The sequence below is a fragment of the Strongylocentrotus purpuratus genome, unplaced genomic scaffold (assembly GCF_000002235.5).
Source record: "Strongylocentrotus purpuratus isolate Spur 01 unplaced genomic scaffold, Spur_5.0 spur5_scaffold_4, whole genome shotgun sequence".
NCBI classification, from domain to species: domain Eukaryota; kingdom Metazoa; phylum Echinodermata; class Echinoidea; order Camarodonta; family Strongylocentrotidae; genus Strongylocentrotus; species Strongylocentrotus purpuratus.
In genome coordinates this window covers 26,245,441-26,272,910 of record NW_022145610.1, presented here as the reverse complement: position 1 = coordinate 26,272,910, position 27,470 = coordinate 26,245,441, and the positions used below count along the sequence as shown (strand labels likewise).

The window sequence follows — 27,470 nt, the reverse complement described above, 5'->3', positions numbered from 1 at the left end:
ATTTGTTAACGCGTTAGGCCTATAAAACATTGAGCCCGAGAGTGTATGTACGCTCACGAAGTGACACGCAGGTGATCGTCTTCGTTGTCCCGTTGGATCAAAGAATATTTTCTCATCGGTTCCAGTTTGGAAGCTCCTCTTCTTTCTGTTTCTCATTTTCTGCCATCTCCGTCTCACTTGTTTTCCTCTTAAACTACGACTGTCATTTTCTATTCCCTTAATGTGTCTTTCGATCTCATCCTGTATCTTAATTTGTTCACTGTCTACATTTGCTTCTCGCTCTCCTCCTTTGTGGGCCCTCTTCATGTTTGTCCTTTCTAATATTTTATATCTAATTATCGCTATTCCATCACACCCCACCCCCCCCCTCTCTCTCTCTCTCTCTCTCTCTCTCTCTCTCTTTTCAATTTCTTTCTCTCTATCCCTCTCTATATCTTCCTTCCTCCTTCCCCGTCTCTCGTTTTTCCTCTCCTTTCATTTCTGTCACTGCATCTCGCTGTCTTTCAAAACCTACTTTCTTCCTTTCTCTTTCTTTTACCCTCTCCTCATATCTCTGTTTCTCTTCCCTCTGTTTCTCTCTATTTTCTCTCACTCTCTCTCTCTCTCTCTCTTTCTCTCTCTCTCTCTCTCTCTCTCTCTCTCTCTCTCTCTCTCTCCCTCTCATCTTTCATTTTCATTTTCCCCCCTCAAGTTCCCTTCCCTTCGCTTTCTCTCCAGGGTGCGACATGCAACGGTTCAAAGATGGATTATAATCGTCTGTTCCCGGTTGCCACGACAACGAGAAAGCATGATCAATTTAGCTCGTAATACTCTGATAGCCTGTCACATATATGGCAGAATGGTACCAATATTCTTCAATTGATTCCCTAATGTCCTTTTCTCTTATTCTACACAGACGAAGCACTAAGGAAGAAAAGTGCAGAAACACATTTCCCTGCCTGGATAAATACAAAATTAATACATTTAACACAATAGCGCAAATCCTGCGCCTTTGCATATTTTTGAAGTACAGCTTTAAGCAGCTTTTTAAAAACTGAATTTGAATGACATTATTGATTTTGTCATTGCTATCAAACGATCAACATAATGCATCGAGGTACAGTCAAATTGTGTTAACTTGACCATTGAATGAGGAAGACCTAACACGCAGCAGCATCTTCAGCAGAGCTGGAGATCTGCTCCCCAAACTATTTAAAAGGTAGAACAGTTATTTAAAGTGGCATTTTAACATTAAAAGAGTTTAATAACACCAGTTATAGGGTGAAACCTCACCTCCCCCTCAACTTTTATATGACAAGTAAAAAAATTCCATCCTAGCGGCAAAACACTGTGCAATTTTAAAGACTCATGCGTTATCTCTTCATTTAAATTTGGTAATAGTCTATCTGCTTTTAAAGAGTGACATATCCTTTGCGTTGACCAATCTGTGATATGGATGCCGTGAATATACATGAAGAATCGGGGTCAAGAAAATCACCAATATAAACACGCATCATTCTAAGCAAATCACTTTCAATTCAAATATTATTTCTATCCTGCCGTTACCCGCCCCCACGCAATAGCCAAAGCGATCGACGGACTCGGATGGAGAGTAATTTTGACATAACAATATCAAAAAGTCGCACGAGCCGAGCAATTTTCTATTTCATTCCATACGGATCGCGACCAGATGAGAACTGACAGCCTCTTGGTTTCAGGACACGACGTTATTTATCAGCTGTGGCGTATCCGGGGTCATATTCGGGAGGGGGCGCCAATGATAGTGCCTACGGTACTGAAATCGCCGAAATCGTTTTTTTTTGTTTTGCATATACCTTTGCAATCTTGTTTTCTTTTTTTCCAGAAGCAAACCAAAGAAGAAAACCAATTACAAACAAACATGCTGTCGTACACCTAGAATACGCTTAACGGGGGCGCATGTAATATGTCCCCTAAAGTGGACGTATGCCCCTTTGCCTCCTCTCCCTCCCACGATTGAATCCGCCTCTCATCGTTGCAAGGGATGGGAAGTGATTCGTCTTTCGAAAGTGGTACTTTCTCCCAAGACCAAGGATGATATGGAGACATATTGGTAGGAATATCCCGCTTTGCCCCCCCTTCTCAGTCCTCCCTACCCCTCCCAATCCCCTGATCATTGCGATGAATGCACGAAATTGGAAGTGATTCGTCCTTCGAAATTGGTGCTTCTCCCTAGTCCAAGGATGTTATGTGGATCTTTGGGGTGGGCGTGTGCCTTTCGCCCCATCCAAGCTTGAATCCGCTCCTCATTATTGCAATGAATACAATAGATGGGAAGCGATTCGTCCTTCGAAAATTATATTTTCTCCCAAGACCAAGGGTGTTATGCAGATATATTGCCCCCCCCCCCACCTTTTCCCCCTTTATCTCCATCCCGCCCACGCCCCTGATCATTGCGATGAATGCACGAAATTGGAAGTGATTCGACCTTCAAAAGTGGTGCTTTCTCCCTGGTCAAATGATTTGATGCAGACCTGGGAATATGCGCCTCAATGCCCCCCTCCGCTCCTTTTGAGCTTGAATCTGCCCCTCATCATTGTGAAGAATCCACAGAGATTCAACCTTAAAAACTGGCGCTTTCTCCCAAGTCCAAAGATGTTATGCAGACCTAGGCTATGGGGTGAGCGTGTGCCTTTATACTTTATAATCCCTTTTCCGTCCTCCATTCACCCCCCCCCCACTCTCCCACGCTTGAAGTTGAACCCGCCCCTCATCATTCCGACGATGACACAAAATGGAAGTGATTCGACCTTCGAAAGTGCTACTTTCTCTCAAGATCAAGGGTGTCATGTAGTCTGGGGACAGAGTAATCTTTTTCTAGTTTAAGCAGTCAGTATCTCTCATTCACCAATCATCGAAACTGGTTGGTATATAAATGAGAGGCGACGTGGCTTGCATGCTGAGTGAGTGACTCCCAATTTATAACATTGTGGTGGTGGGAATCTAAGGATTGGTATAGATATATTCGTGAGGCAGCGAAACATAATTTTATTAAACCGTGAAATACAAGAGGTACGATTGGGAAAATGCAAGGTCAACCACATACGTAAACGGAACGGTTCGAATACATGAAACAAGGGAATTACTCTTTTGCAGACTGATTTACTTTCATCTTAAAATGCATATTGTTTTCAATGACGTATCACGTTATCCAGACTATGGAATACACAATAGGGAATCGCCATGCCTTTGAGATGACCCTCGAAAGTATCTGTGATAACCATTTTTAATACTACTTCATATGCAAAAAGCACATATAGCTAAATGCATTTGATTTGAAAAAACAATAACTCTAGACTTCTGAAGGGAGTGTTTGTGACAACTTTCTTTATAATTTACCAACAAAATTAATAAGTTTTTAGTACACGACTGAACTATAGATGCCAGAAAATTGCGGGTCTGCTATAAAGCTAGAGAATCGACGATATAATTATGCGACACCATCACGATTTACACTGTTTATCACGAATAACCTGCATAAAGCTTGTTGACTTAATATTCGGGTTACTTGCATAGAGCGCTTGTTCAAATTACCGAAGTCCCTGTTTTCCCCCTATAATCGAAAAGGTAAGTAGACCAAATCCTTTGATGTGCCGAACAGTTTACAGAAACGATTGGCTAGGCAGTGGAATCCCACTTTGAAGAACACCGAGAGAAGACGTGAAGCGCCATACTTTGTGTGTGTCATTTTTTTTCTTTTGGAGGGGAGGGGGGGGGGGATATAGTTGTAAGATACACGCATTTTTTTAATTTGGGTAATTTAGAGCACACTACCTTATACTACAAATTCTACTTTATGACAGAGATATACTCTCTTTAAAAGTTGAACATTCTGAATAGTTTTGTTTTCTCTAGAAATGAATTGATAACGATCTGAAATTCAAGGTGAAAGAGAAAATATTTTGTTTTGAAATCGAGTCGAGTGTAGTCGAGTGGTTTAAACACTTGGCTAAAGATGCGAAGGTCGTGGGGTCCACTCCCTGCACGGCTCTTATGTCCTCACGCAACTCATTTTATCTCCATTGCTTCTCTACACCCAGGTGTTCAATGGGTACACAGTAGGATGCGAAAGTCACCGCAGTTTGCTAATAGCATTTTAACTAAGCATCTGTCAAATGGCGCCTGACTGGAAAGCTCCAACGTGATTGTTGCTGGCGCATTTGTTCAAATTACCCTTTGAAATAAATGACCTGTCCGGATAACCAAAATGTATGTACACAGAACATGTCTGTTTATAGTAAATATTATTTGTTAATCTTAATGGAATGAATACAACATTCACATCCTTCCTTGATATTTACGAATATATTGAAAATTTGTTTCAAACGGGTCCATATTACCATTTTACCTTTATTTCCTTCGGCAAATTTGTCATTTTGTGCATTCGCATACACAACTACATGTATATATCTATATATATACGAGAAATCTGAGTCGTAAAAGTTATGATTGATATAGCATTCACATTATAACGACCAATTTGATTTCAGAGGCATTTCCTGTTAGGAGGATATTGACAATAATTTCACCAGACATGATATTAATTTAAAAATTATTCGTTCTGACAGCTCCGTAACATATTACATGTATTATAGCCTTCATGCTGCGGACGAATATATTTGAAATGACATTCTACTGTTGTGTCCTTAATTTATGATGGAGTGTGGACACGTTTTGTCAGTTTCCGAGGAGGCATATTAATGGAATAACGAGGAAAGGCTCAACAAACAGAATCCCTGTATATATGATCAGAAATATTAGTCTTGTGTCACCGATATTTGATTGAGAGGAAATACATTTTGCCAGTTTCTGAACAGATGTATTGATGTGATAGTAATAACACCTTAAGGCCTCAATAACATGTTAATGTTTGAAATAAAGGTAACTTTTATGTCCTTATTCTACGGTGGAGTGGAAAATTATTATGCCAGATGTCGAATGCAAGTTTCAGATTTACGACAACGTACGCCTATAAAAGAAAAACTTTGTGAAATAGACTGACGGGCAAATATTTTGTAATCCTTAAAAAAAAACATCAATATCATTGCTATTTTGACATTTTTAATGAAATTATTTAAAACATCATTTAAACCAATATTGTAGTGGTTTTCTTTGAGTTTTAGGAGAATAAGAGAACGCAATATAGATATTAAATATTGTCATGCTTAAAATCATGATAATATATCATAGTATTGTATTTATAAAACGCTTGAATAAAGGTTTCAAAGCTCTTTACAACATTAATACCATATGAATATAAATATACTATATTAATAAAAGCTAATAACTATGCTAAACACATTAATAATCATATCGTTGGTAGAATCGCTGATAGAGAAAAAAATCGCACCAAATATAAATCTTATGGTCGAAAAAGTGCAATGCATCCCTGCCTATTAAAGGTGACCACAACCTTTAACACCAGCTCATAATAGCCCCCTGTGTCGTTACGGCTATGGAGTTATGTATGTTCGACAATCGTTCATCGTGTTAGTAATGGGATATAATTGTATTATATCTATGTATGGGGTAGGTCAAGGTCAGAAGTGTGGCTAAGAAGACTTTAATATACATGTAAATGTTCGTTTGGCGCGCGAATTACGAGTTCGCACTGCCGCCGCTTTCAGACTGTCGCCATATTAACGAAGGGGGTGAGGACGTGGTGGTAGGGGTGCCAAAGCGGGAACGCCCTGTCGCTGTCTTCCCGAGATAGCTTTCAACGTTGCACCACGCAGGTGTTCGACTTTCACGGGGAAGGTGCCAGTGTGAACCACACATAAGAGTAGACAGACTTAGCTTCAGTGAATCTAAATCATAACACAGGCGGACTATGCTATCGTATGTCGTCTGCAGCTTAACATTTCTAACATAGTCTTTTCTAAACAGAGATTACGCCTCGTACACATTGAAATGATTTATGTATTCTTAAGATGTCTTTCAGAGTGGTCAAAAGGGAGGTCTGAATAATTTCGTATCTACCAAAGGATATAGATTTTATATAAATAAATATTAGGCCTCGATTTGGTTCGTAAACGATATATCTTTATGATTTCACTTTATTTTAAAAACAATCTATGTTTTACAGACATCATAATTTTTTATGTTATCTACTTTTCAAAATTTATATTAACTTAAACTTTCAGAATACTTATAATCAACCCATAATGTAATTTCTTTGTAAAATGGTATGCCTGTAAATGTACATTTATATTAGAAAAACGATTAATGTGCCTTGTCATTTCCATTTTACAGAGGGTTAAAAGAAGGAAGGCTAAATGCTTCCTTCAAATGCACATCAGAGGGTAGAGATCTAATTCCCAGACAGAAATAAATGACAAACAGACGTTAATTGCATTGGCAATTTGTTAATGCATCCATGCAAGATTGTCTACGTCCATTTGGTAAATTGATGCTCTCTTAAATGGTTCGACGTCGGGGGATATAGGCAAAGAATCCTGTTCTTGTGGAAAGGCCTTTTTGAAAGTCTGAGAAAAACATATGTCTCGTGGCGTAGCTTAAGCCCGAAATTACACAAGACTGGCACTGCTGTAAGCTGAATTAAAGAACATGTATATTCCGAATTAAAATTCTTTGCTCTATTCAGCATATTCAGATTTCAGATTTTACCATCAATAATTGAAAACCAAATTTCAGTGTTGATAGTAAAAATTATTGATGTTGATGGTAAGACACAAATCTATTGAAGATTTGATACTTTTGGAGAGAAAAATTGGACTTCCTAACACTGATGGCGTTTACCATACCTTTTAAAACATTAAACCAAGTATTTAAGGAAATTATCTACGCGCTAATGCAAATTACTAAAATATATAAGTTACTTAAATCAAAGTTCAAACACTTAATGTTTGTAGTCATTTGTATCATCGACCCTTCTCGATTAATCTTATATTTCAACCACGTTTTGACCTAAAAATGATTCATTTTGAAAAGCGATACTAATATATAATACGAACACTTTGTGTCTTATTGCTTCCGTTGTGATACAGATCCTTGCAGATCCTTGAAACCATTATGGTCTCGCGACTTATTAAAATCGTCTTGTCGTCCGGGCATTACACTGTACAATCGATAAAACTTGACATTTTCGTGTTCAGTGCCCCCTCTTGGAGTGAGATATGGCAGTAATATGGATCCCAAACGGCTAATGGCGGCAAATCTCACCCCGTCATAGACATTCTAGTATAGTAGACATGTATCTAGGGTATACCGGTCTATGCTTGATGTTTAAAGAGCATTGTGTGTAGACGTACTGGTCATACAATTGCAATGAGAAACAAAATGTCTAAATTTGCTTTAAATTATTTTGAATGACTAATGACTTAGTGGATCCTATTTATAGGAACAATTGTGATAGATGAGTTCTGAAGGTCATCAAAATAAATACAAATTGACTAGGTCCTGCTAGCACTTACAAACTGTGAAAAGCACCGGACACATATGTGAGTATGTGGGACTGAACAGGCATTTGGCATCATATTTTGGTTTCAAATATTCTAGTCATAACAGAGATATGAATACATGGGCAAGGTGGGACTACACGAGCACGCAGCCTCAAAATTGTTTCCAAAACTGTGAATTTATTTCAGGTCATAATATTATTATGTGTAATATTAGAGCACTTTAAAATCAATCCTTTCTATGTGACACTAGTCTGCTAGTGGTCCTTCCAAGTAGGCAAAAAGAATGATAAACTGCACAAATTATTTCCACATTTGCCAAAACTCGACCTCCCCTTTAAGTGGCAACATTTAGTACGACAGGCGATAGAAATGGATGCGCGAACGCGATATGGAATCCCATGAGAACAACTTAGAGAAGAGAATATGGGCATTTAGACCATGCTGTATGGTCGTCATGCAGCTCGGTCATTACTTATTTTGTACATCCCAGTAGCTATCCCCAGATTAATGCATGTACTCCAACATATGATAAGAATTTTTTAGAGGATTTTGTTTAGCCTTGTGTTGTGCAAGAGGTATGAATGACCATATGCATGAATTCAATGTATACCAAATGTGGGGTAAACCACAATATTGCACACAGCTCTCTGCAATATTAACCACAACATACCTAATGTATATACATATATAACATGTCATCACCCTAAGTTTGGTACGCTATACTGCAGTCCCTTACATAAAATTGTTAATTCTATTCTCTTCTCTTTCCAGGGTTCATTCTGAGAATGGTATTATCGAGGCATTTTGCAGTTTGATATGTGACTATTCTATGAACATAGTCTCAATGGAGGCCATTATGTATGACGTATATACGAGTAGTTTTTGCTGTAGTAACATATGGCAGATGTTCTAATTTGACATGTACTAATATACGCACCAGACTATGGGCATCCTGTTACAGTCTAATAGATTATACATTAATTACGTATTACAATTCATAATATATCATTTTGTAAAAGGAATTTTGCAGGTACATCAAACAAAATGCAAGAATACGATCAGAGTGCAATGTGAAAAATAAAATTATTATGACTACTTCGTATATAATGCCAATTCAATTTCCTAGAAAAAGAGGGAGAGACAGACAGGAAGAGAGAGAGAGAGAGAGAGAGAGGCAGAGACAGAGATTGAGAAACAGAGAGAGGGAGCGAGAGGGAGCGAGAGAGAGAGAGAGAGAAATAGGGTGAGACTGAAATGGTTAGAAGAAAGGTATACAGCTAGCTGACTATTTTCTAAATGGGGTTAATAATCACTTTTACATGGATGTATATATATTTTCTTACTTATTTCTCATTAATATTTATTAATGTTTTCTTGTTTTGTGTTCACTGACCTTGACAAAGCAGAGTGGTTTTCTTCATACAGTGTTTGAAGTGAAATTCCACAGTATTAAGTGTAAACAATTGTTAATACATTGTAATATCATAAATATGTCTACAGCGTCCAAAGAAATAATGAAACCAATGACAATGTTACTATGCGATAATAGTTCAACATCTAACGTAGATATTGGTATCGCCTTAATCGTTTCGTCTCTCATTCGCACGCCCAGTAACCATAAAGGAATACAAGAATAATATGATCATAACAGACCCTGTATGAAACGAATATCAATTTATTTCTTCTCTCCATTAAACTAGCAAAGCCTAATTTGTATTGACGGTCACTTAAAACTTGCTACCATGTCCACTTTGTATGGACAACCTTCTACCACACTTTGCATCAAATATAACCAGTTTCATTTCGGAAATTACTTTCAGTTTTGCCGGGACAATAACATTATTATCAGCTAAATGGAAGCATAAAGGTTGTTAATCACTTTGACATTCCTACAGATCATTGCTGGTGGCAATTTCACCTAAGCAATGATTGCCATTTTAGTTACCATTAGGCAAGCCTCGAAATATCATTCCCATTCTAAATATAGAAACACCAGGTCTGCAGTTCCGTCGAAAATTGACAGATTGAAGTGTGCTTCTGATAATAAAAAATACAATTGCAAAATTGACGAGTGTTTATCCGAAAATGATGATAAGGGGAGATTTACTGCAATCATGTACTAAATGAACTGTGGTTGTACACATTCTACTTTAACATCTAACTTAGATATTGTAACGCGTGCGTATAATATTCATTTCATTTCCTCGACATTGTCTCACTAAACATCCGATAAATGTAAACAAATACACGTAACTGCATGGACATATAATACTCAATGTTTGAAAGGAAATATGTTTGAAGATTAATTAAAGTCGTCCGGTGCATCTTAGGATTTTGTTAACTGCTCACTTCAAATGTTTCATTTGTCTGAAAATGATTGTAAACCCACACTACTATTTCTCTATTTGAATGTTTATATCAAAAGTAAAACATATGAAACTGTCCTTCATTATTCCCAGTTTCAAGTTATAGACACACAAAAGGCTTTACTACTAAACCTACACAAAGAAAAAGCATATTATCTTGTCTCCATTTAAAGGCATGATTACTATACTTTGTTCCTGCTTAAAATTCAACATGCTACGCTAAGGAAACATATAGATTCTTGCAAAAAATATGCCAAGATACTAAATACGAAAATGGATAGGCCTTTAATACATCTTAAACTTATGATGACTGATACTGTGTTGATTAGAGAGTTTCTGGCCACTGGACTTCAGCAATCTTTATGATGAAGGCCTTCACTTGCAATTATCTGATAATCGATGATTCACCCGAAACCTCATATTTTGGGCAAATAATCGGAGCTTGGACCCATGAAATCCAACCCAAGGTCTGGCTCTTTCTTCCACCAATGTCCGCGGGGAGCAATTGATCAATTTGGCTCTCAGTGTGGGTTTTCCGCTTCAAGTCTTCAAGTAGGTACGGTGGTGTAGCAACGGGGGCAAAAAGGGGCACGCCCCCCCCCCCCCAAAAAAAAAAAAAAAAAAAAAAAATCGAATGACGATAAGGGGGATAGAAGGAAAGGGGGGAAAGAGTAAAGGAGAGAGGGAAATGAACATAAAGTAGAACATAACTATAATTACGACCCCTTCCACATCCCCAATGATCATCTTGTTATTTTGTTTTTCATCGAGTTAGCCCCCCCCCCCCCCCCCCCTATGATGCCAGTACCCCCTACATTTCTGGACTCATCTCACACCACTGGGTGGGCAGACATAACAAATGAGAGGGAACAGCACCTAGGATGAAAGACGATTAAGAAATGCTTTCAATACAGCCATCTAAATTAAAGAACCTCCGTTCGGCTGTAGGATACAACGCACATTGTAGACAACAAAACATACAGGCAGCTTTTCCCTGTATTACGCCTATTCAATGCATATACCGCAGCAATATAGTTGACATGTTTAACGCTTGTTTAACCCAGAGAGATTAATCAGTTTATGAAATTAAAATACATGGTACAGGTAGACAGAGAAGGTGGAATAAAAGGGCGATTGAGAGGAAGCTCAGAGAGATGTTTCCGATGACTCTTAAACTGTCTTGAACTACTTCTAACAACAGATGTGGAGTTAAGTGTGAAATTAAAGTAAACTATTATGATGTAAGTTATGCAAATGCTCGTAAATACACCTTAGTATTTGTTAGATTTTTGTATAATTATATCCATCCCCGTTCCATCGACTTTAACGCAATCTCCCTGTTATGTAAACTCGAGTAGTCAATAGCATCATACACTCATGCACTCATTGAATTTTGAAGTTTAATCCCTTTTGAGTAAGGTTCACATCACAGATGTTATTCTTAGATAGATACCATGATTAAATGCACACATCTAACAGAGTGCTGCTGCAAACAGCTAATGGCTATGATAGTGATAACATTCTATGAAAAAACTTAGTCTAGACATTTCTTAAAACCTTGGTGTAAATGTTTAGAAAATGAAAACGACAGTTAACCAGTACATCTCTTAAAATTATTTCCATCCGAGGATAAATTCTCATAAAAAGTTTGATATTTTCGAAAGACATCCAGCATGTCGATATGTACTGCAATAGTGAAAAAGTCACGTATTTAATGTTTACACCGATGTTGTTGATATTAACAAAGAACATTCGTCTCAGATTTTTCAGAGATTTTTTTCTTCACCTTATTAGTATTAAAAACTATGAAGACCAAACTACATATTACATGTGTAGTATATCTGGGTTTATTTTCAATCTTGAGTGTTCCAGCTTAGCACTCGAGTTGGAGCAAACTCGAACTGCAATTCGAATTGAATGTATAGGATTAATTAAACTGCACATTTCTTCACTCTCGTATCATATAGCATTAAAAACAACATCAAATCTCCATTCCTTCACCGAAAGCTCTGTTTTGTCAGCATTACAGCTCATCTATTAATTGCATCATGAAAACACATTCACATGATTTCATCGCAGACAATCATGTTCATTGCACTATTTTGTCGGGTACGTTGCGTCGTGCATGTCTCAATACGTGTGAGTGCAGAGCGGCTGCTTTAATTAATCCGAGTCTCGTTTTTATCTTCTGAATAACGGGCGCTAAAGGTTAGCGCAACACTTGTATCGCAATTTAAGACTGTCTCATTTCATGCTAACCCAGGATAGTGTGATAATGTCTCGGTGTGAAAGACACCTCTTTATATCACCGCCTGGTTACATGGAAACGTTTCTTTATAACAGGAGACATGCATGACACGAGCATAAAAAGAACTTTCACCACCAGCTATTCAATGTATGTCCTAAAACGGTTATCATGTTATGTAAGTATATGAACAAATCACCTCCTTGTCCCTTTTCTAATTGTGCTCTCTTTCTCTATCTCTCTCTCTCTCGCTCTCTCTCTCTCTCTCTCCCTCTCTCATCCTCCCTCTCTCCTCTCTCTCTCTCTCTCTCTCCCCCTCTCTCTCTCTCTCTTTCTCTCTTTATCCATCTCTTTCTCTCTTATGTTTACAAGGCACGGAATTCTGTTACTGGGCATTTCGATGCACAAACCCCGAATATTTGCATGGTTGTTTCATGATCTCTCCCCCCCCCAAAAAAAAAAAGGTGTTATACCACACTTTTGTTAAATGTACAACATGGAGGTATTTACAGAGTTTGCCTCAAAAATATCTCCTTTTTAATACAATTATTGCCACAAAATATAAATAAATATTTACCTTATATTCTCTTCTTTTACTCATCATAAGTTCGTCTGGCACGGTATTGGACCGCTCTCTGTAAAGACAAAAAAAAAGGATGGGACTTATATTAGAAACTGAACAAATTTGCTGCAGAAGAAAACAATATATCGTTGATTAATGTGTTACAAAACATAGTCAAATCTAGAGTTTATAAAGCCTGCTTTTAACGAGATGATGAAATTTGTTATAGTTATATTTCATACGTGGTAGATGACCTATTCTAAAGTATATATGTATTATGGTTAGGATACATTTCGTATCTTTGGTAGATATTGTCATTTGCATTGAAAGATTACCAATATGTTTTCCTTTTTCTTCTTAAAAACCCCCTCACCTTCCGCAAAAAAAGAACAAAAAATGCACTTTCAACATTATTCTGTCAAAATAATCCATTTTAGAAGAGCATTGGCAGCATGTAATGATCACAGTTTAAATTATTATTAATTACCTTCAGGAAACAGCACGTTTGAAACGAAAATATCTTTATCACGTTAAGATACGGTTGAGTCAACTAGCAGCCTAAATTTGATTTTGAGCTCGAAAGTTATGATTGTGAAATATTATACCCAAGTCTCACCGACAAGACCGATAGCAGACCGACCCCCAAAAATAAAGTTCCCCCTATGGCAAAGAAATAAGTCGGTTTTGGGTCGGTCTGGCAGTGTGACTTGGGTAGAATTCTCCGAATTCACACATTTATGTTTACTGACTAGATAATCAAAAGTTGATTAGCTTTTAAAAATCAAACAAAGCGGTTGAATAACCAAATCATCTGTGTGCTTACCCAGGCTTTGGAATGGATTTGATGAGTTAAATATTGGCCGATTATACTCCCAGCAGGGCGCTTTTTTGTTATTCTTCTTTTTTGTTTGGCTCGTTTGATTTCGAGTGAGTTTATTCATCGCTTTCACACCTCATGAATCAACCAGTCAGCTGAATGGGAAAACTGTTGGCATTTTTTCACCGTTTATTGGTCTCGGATATCAATGGTTTTGTTTTAATCTCGGGAGAAAATGAAAACGGTGGAAATTGAGAGTGAGAGAGTGAGGTTGGTTGCCTGAGAGGGAGACAGAGAAAGGGATGTGTAGAGAGACAGAGAGGGGGAAATATGATAGGAGAAGAGATGAAGAGACGGAGATAGAAAGAATGGGCTTATTTCATAGGCCCTTGATTGAGCAAACATCGAGAGGAAATTGATCAGGCAATGTACTTTGGGGAAATATTCTTCAACGTCACCGATCTCTGATCAATATTTGATGCTGTGCAAACAGGAAAGGTGACGAAATGACCTGCTTTCGGATTTTGATCCGAATTCCGACCATCGATTGAAAAATTCTTCAAAGGTAATTGATTATTCCCGTGCTTTAGAAAGTGCCTCTAAGCGTTGCGATAAACATGAAAAATAAAACTGCGTTTCAACATCGATTGAAGAAAAGCTTTTTACATGTTAAATTGCGTTATTTATTAGCATCTTGATAAACATGAGCAGGAGATATGAAAACTGCATTTTACCATGTATTGAAGATGCTTCAAAGCCAATTATTTTGAACGTGATTAGAATAATAAAAAAACAGCATATGACTATAGTTTGTAAAATCTTCGATGGCAACTTTTTGTTGTTTTAAAACATTGTGATAGACATGATCACATAATTAGAAAACTGGATCAGACCATCGACTGAACAGAAAATTTCAAAGGTAATTCTACCTTCGTTTAAGGGAATGATTAAAGCATTTTGATAAACATGATCGGATTATTCTTCATGAAAACTGCATTTAACTATCGATTTTAAAATTCTTCAAAGGCGATTCTGCTCCTGCAAAATCCCTATAAGCAATGTGGTAGACATGAACAAAAATTAATATGAAAACTGCCCGAGGGTCCTCAGCTCTTAAGCTACAATAAAGAGTTCGTTGGACTTCATTTCTGGATAAAAAAAACAAAGACTGCTCTAGGAGAAAAGATCATTTTCCTCGGATGAACTCCTGAAGTTTTGGATTTTGGATGAGTTAGCAATTCCTCTTTCTGTATTTCCCAATGTAAATCGTTTGCTGCGAAAAGTAGGCCAGTCAATTTGGGGGCAAATTGAGCGATTATTCTGAAATGCTCGGACAGTAAAAGGAGTCTGCTGGGAGGAAGTTTTGCTCAAGAAAATCAGACGTTGACCTGTGATATGAAATAAGCCGAAAAGAATTGTTTTGATTCAAGAATTGAACTTCCAGATCCTAGACAACAGTTTGTGAAATATATTTTAAACTCTGAGAACAATCTTGAACAATTTCACATAAAAGTTCTTGACGAAGAAGTATTGTCTTTTGCGGCTTTCCATATGATACGACCATGATAACAAATTTTAAATAAAATTATCTAACGCAATATGAAACGTTGAGAATGTACTTTGAATGGGCAACACTTAAATTCATTTGATTTCTCGTTCTATCCATTTTCCCTTCCAGCATTGCAAAAACAAGTTGGATATTCCCCAGCTATTCCTTTTTTTTTTTAAATCAAGCATTGTCTAAGGAAGAGAGAGAGAGAAAAAGAGAGAGAGAGAGGGGGGAGAGAGAGAGAGAGAGAGAGAGAGAGAGAGAGAGAGAAAGAGAGAGGGGAGAGGGGAGAGAGAGCTTAAAAGGTTTCCTCGTGGAAATGTCTTTTGGGGTTATGTTAATGAAACGCGATTCACGCATTTTTGTTCCATATATTCGTCTACTCTTTTACTTTGTAGATCAAAAGACAAAAACAAGGGGGGGGGGGGTTAGCGGCTATAAAAACAGAATGTCCCAAAAATGTAGTCAATAAATGAAAAACTTAACAACTTTCAACGGAGACCGCGTCACAGCTTTAATGAAGATAACAAAAGAGGTGGGAGAGTAAAGAGCGCTATCACAGCTCACCCCATTCCCACCTTAATGGAATTGCTTCTCTCGTGATCGTCAGCTCGTTAGGATGTTCAAACGATCATCTATCAGCAAAGAGCTCTATTGTGTTATGACACAAAGTGAGCCTCGTATTTGATCTCCATCATGATAATAGAAAATCGGTGATGATGGGAAAAGCTGGAGAGGAAAAAAAATCAATTTCAATGATTGTCTAGGCGTCACAATACCCCGGGCACACCAATGCGACCGATAACAGACCGACAACGGACCGTTAACAGACCGACAACAGACCGGCAACAGACCGGCAACTGACCGGCAACAGACCGGCAACAGACCGACAACAGACCGGTAACAGACCGGTAACAGACCTGCAACAGACCGGCAACAGACCGACAACAGACCGGCAACAGACCGACAACAGACCGGTAAAAGACCGGTAAAAGACCGGCAACAGACCGACAACAGACCGGCAACAGACCGACAACAGACCGGCAACAGACCGACAACAGACTGGCAACAGACCGGCAACAGACCGGCAACAGACCGGTAACAGACCGGCGACAGACCGGCAACAGACCGGCAACAGACCGAACGGAATATGACATTATCCCCAAAGGGTGAATATAGTATCGACAACGGATGTTTTGAAGCTGCCACAGTAATATGACTGGGGCATTAAGGGGAAGATGGTGGAAAGGAGGAATGCATCCCGGGCAGGCCATAGCAACCAACGTCCCGATATCAATGTGAGAGGAGGAGTGGTAAAAGCGTCGTTCTGTATTCGAGCTCTTAGGCTCATTTGATTCCTAAACATGATAACACCCAAGCCACACAGACAAGACTATGACCAGGCTGACTATATAGACCGAACAAAATATTGCATCCCCCCCCCCCCCCCGAAGGGCTTAGATGCTGTCGGTTATCGGTCATTTAGGAGTCGATTTGGTTATTATTGTGACTGGGCTATCAAGGAAGAGATGGAGAAAGAGGCGGAATGCATCCCGGGGAGACCATAGCAACCAACATCCCGAGAGCAATGGGAGAGGAGGAGAAGTAGAAACGTCCTTTAGGAGACGATCTCTTCGGCTAAATTCGTTCTAAACATGATAAATGTGTGCTTTCTATGTCAAGAGGCCCATTGCCGTCTCAATTGAACGAGAAACCACTCTCGTATTACAGCCTCAAGTATGGGACTCGCATAGCAACCGTCGGATGACTCGGCCATAACCATTTCACAAGATTAATGGTTTTAAAAGCGTGGCATAAGAATAAGAATGTCAGCTGCGAACTGAAGTGAACATAAATATACATGTAGTTCGTCATTTGAATTGTAATATGAGAACATTTACATGTTTAAAATGGACTACTGGTAGTGACGTTCACATCGAGTGCTCCATTCTAGATAAAATGCATAATCAGAAAAGAGTATCGCTTACAAGAAAACACCTGTGTTACAGTCGGCATAATTCCATCCATAATACCAGGCTTCACTTTGATACGCTTGCATTCCTTCTCACTTTTTTTAGCATGTTAATGAAATTGATGGCTCTTTTACGGATATAAGAATTATTTTAAAAAAAATGTTTAACTCTTTAAAGTTATGCTTTTTACGATACAACATAGCTCATCCAAATTAGCCACTTATTTGGGTGATACCAAATCGCTAAATTTATCACCAGAAATGGAAACAGAAAGGCCGCATTCTGAGAGCAGGTTCAACTCAACCCTTAACCCTGGTTTAACTAAACAACACTTCTTACTCACCTCGGCACTCAATGTGTTTTTTTAAGTCTGTTTTGTATTCTGATAGCCAACTTTCCTTAAAGTCAGCTTTCAATTTTATTTAGAATTTTCATTTGGTTAAAATGACAAGCAACATTAGCGGGTTACTTCTGTATGATTCAATGTTTACTTTTAGTGATTAATTTTTTAATGTAAAAAATGATGCATTTATAGGAGCCAACCTAGACTAATACATAGCTTTCAATGACGAGCAGGAATTCGTGATTACCAATTTAATTGAATCCATATGTTATCAAAATCTTTTGTCAGGGCTTACATTAATTTAATGCCACACACCACAGTAACATATAATGCAGGTACTCAGATTTCTCTAGTGTAATTCTATTCATAGGTATTCAATAAGCACTGTTAATAACATACGCTCCTTTCTCATTATGTCTGTCGCATATCGCATGAATATTAAATGCCTTATAACACTGTCAGCTTGAAGGCGACATGACTGTGTATTAAAAGCGATATATCATTGATTGGTGTCATTTTCTGTCACCATGACTATTTTGAAAGCTCTTGCCAATTGAAAGCTATTCCTCACGATTCGCAGAGATACACACTCAGCAATGCATCTATATTATCAACATTCCAGGGTGTGAACAAAAACACGTGTTTAATATACTCACAGATTCCCTACAGGTGGAGAATAAATAATAACGGTGGCGGGAAAAAAAGGTTGACGCTGACACTTGTCGTCTGCACAAGCAAGAAACAGCTGATGGGCTATAAATACACACAATCACCAAGCACTCCACGATGCAACGGGAAGAATTAGAGCTGAAAATATCGACCCGATGTTCAGATATGCTTATTTATAATCTGAGATGTTTAAACAGAGCCCTTGAATCCTTAGCCCAGAAGTAGAGACCGATCTTTAAACCCCACAAAGAGAGTTCGAGTATCCAACAACCGTCTGCAACATCAAGTATTGTCTGATTAAGGCAAATCCGTTAGATTCCACTCCGAAATATACCTGCCAACTGAGCCCAAGCCTTGCCGAGCCCTCATTACCCCCATTAATTCATATTGAGCATGCATGACTGGTAAAACCCGTCAAGTATGAATATCGGATGCATATTCGCTGGGGTGAGCAAAGTACTGTATGCGCACGGATATTTTGGCGCCTTTTCGCAGCCGAGCGCGGGAAAAGTCGGGGTGTATATATATATATGGTAGAGATGAAAATGTAATATCCATATTCGTGATGATTGGCGTGTGCTTGTTCAAATATTGTGTCAGTGTTTTCTCCCCTCTAGTGGTTGCAAGCAGGTTCAAGAGCTGTGCTTAAAATCACCTGTCCGTTCTCATTTCACTCCGCCCTCTATAATTAACGACGGGTTGAAATTAGTTTGACACAATTTTCGGGGGTTATTATTCTTAAATGTGGCACTTAGTCAGTGTTAAATATAAAATTTATTGGATAGGCACGGATTAAGATGGCTTCCCCTCCCCTTTATCTCGAATAAAAATAATATTTTCATAAGTGGCACAGGTGCAAGAGGCTGAGCTTCATACGTTCGTTTAGAATCTCACACATATTTTGTGACACCATTAGATTTGTGAGACACCTTTTCCAATGAGCCTTTAAATGATTGATGCCCATACCTCCAGATAGCTTCAATCTTTAAATCAAAGCCTGTTTCATGGACGATAATAAAATATAACCTTATAACATATTTTTGACGAATTATGTTGTGGAGGTGTTGTGGTATAGTGGTTCGTTCACTGGACTCTCAATCCTAGGGTTGAGGGTTAGAATACCAGCCCGACACGAGTGTAGTTTTGCTAGACATTAATCCGCATTTGCCACTCTCCACCCAGGTGTAAATGGGTACTTGGAAATCACTGGGGTAATACTAATCGCAAGGCCCTCGGGAAGAGCAGTAGCAATACTGATCTGGCTACTCTAGGTATAACAACATAAGAACCAAATAAGAGACGCCGTAACCTGACTAAAATATACAGGTTAAAGGTAAAGACCAGTTTTGGAAACGCCCCCTCTCAAAAAATGAAATAGAAGCTCTTATTACCAATCATGTGAAAGAATATTTTTTTACCAATACGTAATGATACAAATTTTGCCGAGAAACCGCCTACTAATTGATATATTTGGTAAAATATTATATCTATTTGGACCTGATAAAATATCGCGCACGTGTCACGTAGTCCCATATACATCTTTCTGTGTACAGTGCTTGTAACTTTGCCAAGACTGGGCCAAATTTATTATGATTTTGATGACTCCAGAACCTTGCAGTACACACCAATACTCACATGCTACATGATCAACCTTTTTCTGATCCATTCCACATCTTTTCTTCCACAATGCAATCGGATGACCAGAACTCACCTTTATCTTTAAAGACTAAAATATACAGGATAAACTTTTTAGTACAACAGTACCCCCTAGGTATATATATATAGCACTGACAATTTTACCAAAGTTTCAATTCTAGATATTGATATATAATATTGAACATATTGTGCACCCCGGAGATTCATTTTGCACCCTAGTTAATCTGATATTATCAGTGGTGCACCTTTTCGCCTATTAGCACGTTGATGGTGTAGTTTTGTCAGAGCTGTACTATTTCACGTGTTTTAACAGGTTTCATGTGCATCCTTAATGGGAGTTGCTATTAAACAGATCATGGTGCAGGTTTCGCCTTTTTCTTGAAGTACATCATATTTCTTTATTTGTATTGATAACACGTAGGTAAAGTCAATTCTCAAATAAATTGTTTGGAAGCTACTCTATCATTTCCATTTATTATCATTATTATTGTCTTGATGATTATTTAAATCAATACGAAATAAGAAAATATATGTATAACTTTCCTTTATTCCTGTCACCTTCATTCGTGCTTAGAAACATGGTATTAGGCGCTTTATAGATGTCTTTTTATTATTATCATCATTATTAATATTATCATTACTATTATTATTATTACTACTATTGTCATTAGCAGTAGTATTATTATCATTGTCATTATTATCATTATTAATATACGGCCTATAATTATGCGTTTAGAGGCATTGAAACCATCAAAACCATGCCAAAAACCATGCAAATTAATGCCAACAGCATAGCAACAAAATGCAGTAATATACCAATGTGACGTAAATACGCAATCGTTCAGTGCTATGCTGAATCATCGATTAAGTGTTCCATGAAAACGCGTTGTTGAGTATATAATTTAATTATCCAATTTTCCTGCTAATCAACGCGTTTGGGGTTAGGCGTGTTATTTTGACAAAATGACGTAAAATACTTTCATTCCAGCTAAATATAAGCTATGCATCACATCGATATGACCAATCCTATGTTAATTACTTTGGTTAATAATTTACTAGAAATGCATTAAAAGAGGAAGTACATTGAGCAGTTAAGCATAACCCTGTTCTGCAATTGCTATCAGCTTTAATTAATTTGTCATCAGCTGAGTGCTATTGTTAACATACTGAAGTTTTATGACAGCATTAAAGTGATTGAACCCCGAATACTCTGAAATAAGAATTGACGAAATGACGTGAACTACTTTCATTTCAACCTAGCAAAAGATATGCATGATATCGATAAAAACCCGCTGACGTATACTTTGTCCATGGATGCGTTTATTATTGCTAATTACGAGAAATGCGGTAAAGAGAAAAGCACATTAAGAAGTTAAGCGTAACCTTGTTTCAACATTTGTAATCTGCATAAGTTTTCTCATTGCAGGCGGATGCAATTTTTCACAAACTGAAATTAAATGGCAGCTTTAAATGCTTTAAAGACCGTCAATACTAGTTTGGCCGGGAGGGATTAGACCATCCAGCGAGGTCATTGACTGGTGGCTATCTCATTAACTCAGCTCTCAACTAACATAAGAAAAAGAGGATCATGGGGACCAGCAGGCACCGATTGGGGAAGTTTTCTATATAGAGGGAGCAAGTAGCTACAAGTAGGACAGTGGGGCTTTACATCGAGCATCAAAAGTTCTGAAAGTCTGCATACATGTTCGTAATTTTTAAGCACGGAGATATACCTGTTTAGTCTTGAAATGTGTAAACATTCCATGATAAATTACTAGTACGGGAGCCCGGAGGGGTCAGCCTAGCTGGAAAGGTAACCAATTTTCATGTTTATAACATGATTCCCTATCAATTACAATGTAAGGAATGGGGCGTCTGGCATGTCCTAGCGGGTGGGTGTGGCAATGGGGGCCCTAATGTTTACTAATTGTATTGTCAGAGACCAACAGTACAAATAGATCAGCTTAATAAAGTCATCGATTTATGGTGTAATAATTAAATTTATGTCTTGGCTTCATAAATCGTATGCCAAACGTCCGTAATTAGAAGCTCTTCTCGGCATGCGAACTTATATCACTCACTTTACCATCCATCTTTTTTGTTAATTATGAAATGTAAAACGTACAGGTATCCTTGACGGTGATTGCTATTCGGGTATTGATTAACACAACATATGATAATTGATTAAGTAGTATCGAGGGAAGTACGAACAAGCAAAAACCGGCTCTACATGATCCTTGTAATGATAAAATGAGGATAATGACTTGTCTTGTATTCATTTATATGAGAGAGAGAGAGAGAGAGAGAGAGAGAGAAAGTGAGAGAACGAGAGAAAGGGGGTTATTATCGAAAATCTGAGACAAAAAGAGAAAGAAAGAAAATTAGGAGTGAGAGCATGGAGAAGAAAATACAACAAAAGTTTAATACAGAAATAAGAGGGGTAAGAAATAGGATGAAATATATGCAGACAGGTAGAGAGAGGGAGACATAGAGAGAGAGAGGGAGACAAAGAGAGAGAGAGAGAGACAGACAGAGACAGAGAGAGAGTGACGGAGAGAACGGGGGGTTGCGATGAGTGATTGGTGAAGGTATTACCGCTATAGAGGGCAATATTCTACAGAGAGAAAGAGGGGGGGGGGGGAGGTATAGAGCAAAAAGGCAGTGCAGCAAATTATGATTAAACGGATAATTCTTAAATTGGACTTAATTCCCCAGACACCAGTCACGACTTTTCTGGAGAGACGGGTAAGTAAGGTGAGTCGGTAATGAGCATGAGCGACGGAGCTGATCAGGGGTGGAAGACCCACCAGGGAAATCAAGGAGGAGACTGATGGAGGGAAGATAGGAGGAGGATGGAGTGGATGAGACAAGGATGGGATGAGATGAGGTAATGATGTGAGGATAATGAGACCGTGTTTCCTGGGCGGTGTATAGTCGCTTGTTTAGCGTCGCGAGGTTAATGAAGAGATGTTCTTCGGAGAGTTGAAGAGGCTAAAACCCACAGGTGGTGGTTACATTTGAATGGGGGTACCTGGGGAACGATTGAATGTGACAGGAGGTACATGTAGTGGTGTTACAGGTGGTGGTATGCAAGGTTGGATGGTGGGCAATGGTATGGTTATGGCAACATGTATTCCTGGAGGTGGTGGTGGTGGTGGTTGGGGTGGTATACATGTCATGTATCAACAATGGATGTTGTGGAGCCTGTATCATGGCGCCGTTTATTGCTGGTGGCTTTGGTGGTTTCGGGTAGTGGTAAAATATTGAATGGTGGACGCTATGGCGCTGGTATAATCATTGCACCATAACATTGCTGGTGGTAATGATGTCGTTCTATGTGATGTTTTTAAATGCTGATCGGTGTGGGGGTGATTATGGAGCCGTCGTCCCCGAGAACAGAAGGAAATTATTTCACTCATATACAATACATGTACTTTAATTAACATGGTAAATATAGAGTTAATGTCCTACTGGCTTAAGGCAGACCAAAAATAACATTCAACACGAAATCACAGGGATCAGACATGTCGATTATACTGAAAATGTTTTACCTCGGGCCAGAGTCGATTCTAGTAAACTGTCAAAAAGCACTAGACGTATTTGTCAAGTAAATTGTTGTGCTAGTTGCATACCACGCATACATTTTCCTACGAAAGTAACTACATGACATCAGAACTAGTTTTGCTTTGTGTGGGCCTATCAAACGCACAGAAAACCAGCTGTATATGGATAGAAAACAGAGACAGGGAGAGGAAGACAGAAAGGCTGATAAAGAGAAAGTGATACTCAAAGACACAGAGAGCTAGGAAGGCGAGGGATAGTAGAGAGAGAGAGAGAGAGAGAGAAAGAGAGAAAGCCGGAGAGGATGACGTTTTAATGTTTGTTTTGTTTCTGCTCTAGATATTAATCAATTCATCCAAATATTTTGCGACTATGAGTGCTCACTAATCAACGCAGCTTCAATGAACTAAAATGAAAGGATTTTTAGATGCATTCCCGATTTAAACAACTGACCGCATTGTAACGACTTGAAATATACGGGAAAGACGTGTCCTCTATACTTTATATAGCAAACACGCATTACTATTTGCAAGTTCGTTCAGTCCATTTGGGGGGGAACCTTAATGGACGCAAAAAGTAAATAATTCGATTTTATTGTAATCATTCGGAATGGGCGCGTCAAGTTTCTCCATTTACATTTACAATAAGAGCTGTGGATTAAATGGCAAAGCAAAGCTGTTATAAGGACCAGTCTTGCGCGAGGTGATTTTATTTCCATATTGGAATGACTTTGCGTTAAAGTCGTATGGATTAGAACTGCTGTTGGATGTATTTATATTATTGTTTCATGGTCATCATTACATGTATAATAATGGCATCTAAATGAGAGGGGGAGAGAGAGAGAGAGATATGGGAGAAAGAGAGAGATGGGAGAAAGATAGAGAGACAGAGCATAACTCCATGGACAGAGATAGGGAGAGGGGCAGAGAGAAGTACAGAGAGAGAGAGAGAGAGAGAAATAAAAATAAAAAAAGACAGAGAACGAAGATATGAAGTGGTGAGCTTTTTAAAGAAGACTTGATATTTTTTTCTTCACAATAACAAAGCATTCGCATCAGTGTATATTAAGATATGCAAATAAACAGAGCGGTGATAAAAACTGATTAAACATGGACAATCGATTTGAAGAAAAGAAGTAATCATATTATTTTCATATTTATTTATTTTTTGTAATCACTGGGGCACCGGCCACTAAAAAACAAATCACTATCAATAGCATGTAACTAACGATTGATGAAATACTTCCTTGTAATTTCTGTTCGTTGCAAGTTACAAACAAACATTAGGTGGCAATTTTATACCTGTATTTGCTATAATCGAAAAAAATAGTATTAAAATGTAATTACTCTTTTCACAATTGTATATTTTCCGTACTGCGAAGAACGGAACCATCCAAGACTTGTTGAATACTACGTCATTCAGGTGACCGGATATTAAAAATATCGTGAATTGATCAAGTATCAATTATTCTAAAACGTGTTTGAGAAGATTTCAATCCAGAGAAAATTTAATTGCATCGGCATGAATGTACCGACAGATTTTTTAATATTAATTACTGACAATTTTAGCAAAATATATACTCAAGGTTTACTCCCCCCCCCCCCCCCCCCCCCCACACACACACACACACGTACACAATAATGGCTTGACGTTCTTGGCCAAATGGAGGGTATACTGTTGATACAAACTTATTCTTCTGAATATTTGCGTCATTCAAGTTTGATGGCTTTTCCAAAGAAAGGCCGAGAATGTAACTCGTTAATTGCTCTCGATCTAGATCAAAGTTCTTTTCAAATCGTTATTATCAAAAGTGACTCTTTTCTTCCTACTAGAAACTATTTACCAGCTGTTTTTCCATCTGCATTCCATACTTATTAATGAAAAACAAATACCCAAGGTTGCTTCAGAAGTAAGTAATCAATATTTTACCACAGAAAGCAGGTGAATCGTCATCAGTATTAATTGGACGTCTTTGTCCGTTTTCAAGATTATTCCAAGATCTTTGATGGGAGGTAAAACCGAGATATTCGTGCTTGTGATTATTAGTAGGAACCTTGCCTCAGTCACACCTTTGCGTATTTGGCGTGTGTGTGTGTGTGTATTGGGTTTTTACAGACGTGTATCAATCAGATATGATTATTTACGTCTGGGACCGACCTTTAAACGTCACCATCCGAAAGACGTGACTCAGTTTCGAACCTGCGTCCTCGGCTGAATCAGTTTGTAACTTCCACTTTTTAGCTGGATTACAGGCGCACGCCACAACGCCTAGTTATTTGGCTTGCGTATTGCTGCGTATTTATGGCAAGCCGTTTCAACATTTATTCCTATTTCTTGATATCAAGGATTGAATTCTTAATATCAAGAATTACCATTGCTTTACAACAGAAAATCATTTCTTGATATCAAGAATTCAATTTTTGATATCAAGAAATAGGAATAAGTGTTAAAACGGCTTGTCATAAATGCAAAAATGCAGAGGTGTGACTGAGGCATAGAATGCTCCAATTTAGACATTTATACCACAGACCTATTACCTGCACATGTATGAAATTTCAAAATGGAAGTCTACAGATTTGTAATGACTTTGAAATAGCAGCCAGGATTTGATTTTTTATATAACAGACCTAGAAAAACGGGTCTACTGACACATGAAAGAAATGCTAAAAGCAGGTGTTTTCTCGTTCTGTACAAAAGTGGCATTGTGTGAAGATGACAGTAGGGACTTTTAGTTTTGCACGTCGACATGGTGAACTGCTTCGTGTGACGACCTTTTAAAGGACGTCACACGTAGCAGTCCGCTATGTCGACGTGCATATCTAAAAGTTCCTAATGTGACATCGAGAAGTGCTTTTCAATTTTGATGAGTTATTGTTTTCAACCCCCCCCCCCCAAAAAAAAAAAATTGATTAGTGGAAGTAATTGACAGGTTACATGAAAATGAAATCAAAGGTGGCATAGGCATACAAACGAAGTAGTAAATATGAATCAGAAAAATATGACCAATATTTGTTTTTGATGATTCAATGTACATAAGTTACATGGCGGTGAAGCGCGGCTGCCTTCCATTAATTGTTCAACAAACTCCCTCACCTATTTAAATCAGATAATATCCAAAGTAAGCAAGTCACATAATGGTGAATAGCAGTTGCCTTCACTGAACTCTCTTCCTCAATCTACCCCCTCCCCTCCTTCCTCCTCGCGTACATATATAACGATTGAGGTCACGTGACCCTTCATATTTCCTGTTTATACCTGTGCCATTCACGTATGTAGACAGGTGACTGACACATGGGATATCTCTTTGGCCTTGGAAAATGCGAGATTGAGATTAATTCCCCGCCATCTCTGTGATAGATTAGGCCATAGAATGGAAACGAACGGATATTGTCATTCATTGCAGCATCGTGATGCTGTATTGCTTCTGTGTGCTACGTCTGTGACTTCCAGAGTATACAATGGGAGCCATATTGGTGCATTTCCTAGACTGATGCATACATGTGGAAGAGCTCTATAACGGTAACAAAAGATGGTTCAAATATAATATTTGCCTATTCCTTTAGCTTTGGCTTAAAGGGATTCGGTAACTTTGTCTCAGATTCTAAACCAAAATCCTGGATTTAGCTCATGCTGCATGCAATGATAATTATAAACATTTAGGTCAGTCAGAAACCCCATGAAATGTACGAGCCGATTGCCTGTCTGATTATCAAGATATTTATGATTGAAAATCGAAACCAAATTGTGCGTTTGCCAAACGGTTTTCATAACATTACAGTCTACTGGAGAAAACGAGTATGGTAAAACCGGTCACTAAAAGATTTTTACTTTTTGAGGCACTTCTTGATCATTTTGAAGCGCGATTTTTTAGGGCTTCAATATTACACCATATCACAGACACTGATTACACGTAGGGCCATGCATCTCAGATTTAACATCGGTAACTGATGCCTTTGAACCGAATTAAGTATTAATTGGTATTATAATGTATAACCAAAGCTTAATTCAAAGTATATGTTCGAGTTCAAAGATATAATCATCTCCGCACCATCACTGCACATTGGTATAGTATAGAACTGCAAAGATTGAAAACTTTGCCGGATTTATCTGACTGAGCATTGGAATTTTACGATCCAGGGGCAGTAGTTAAAGGTAAAGGCCAGTATTGGAAACGCCCCAGTTTCAAAAAATGAAATGGAAGCTCTCATTACCAATCATGTGAAAGAATATGTTTTGACTAATACATGATGATAACAAATTTGCCGGGAAACCGCCTACTAATTCATATAT

The 27,470-nt window shown here is 38.2% G+C and overlaps 1 protein-coding gene across 2 annotated transcripts in view; it reads right to left on the bottom strand.

Moving 5' to 3' along the window:
• Positions 1-27,470, bottom strand: part of LOC100892744 — a 35,971-nt gene that overhangs the window by 3,172 nt on the left and 5,329 nt on the right. The window contains exons 1-2 of one of the 2 annotated variants that reach the window (XM_003728931.3): positions 17,951-18,321; positions 12,628-12,685 (exon numbers count right to left, since the gene is read on the bottom strand). In XM_003728931.3, coding sequence (XP_003728979.2) covers positions 12,628-12,654 — 27 coding nt within the window. In that variant the 5' untranslated portion in view covers positions 12,655-12,685; positions 17,951-18,321. Of the gene's footprint in view, positions 1-12,627; positions 12,686-17,950; positions 18,322-27,470 lie in introns of those variants that run through there. The other variant, XM_030998143.1, reaches the window with a different exon arrangement.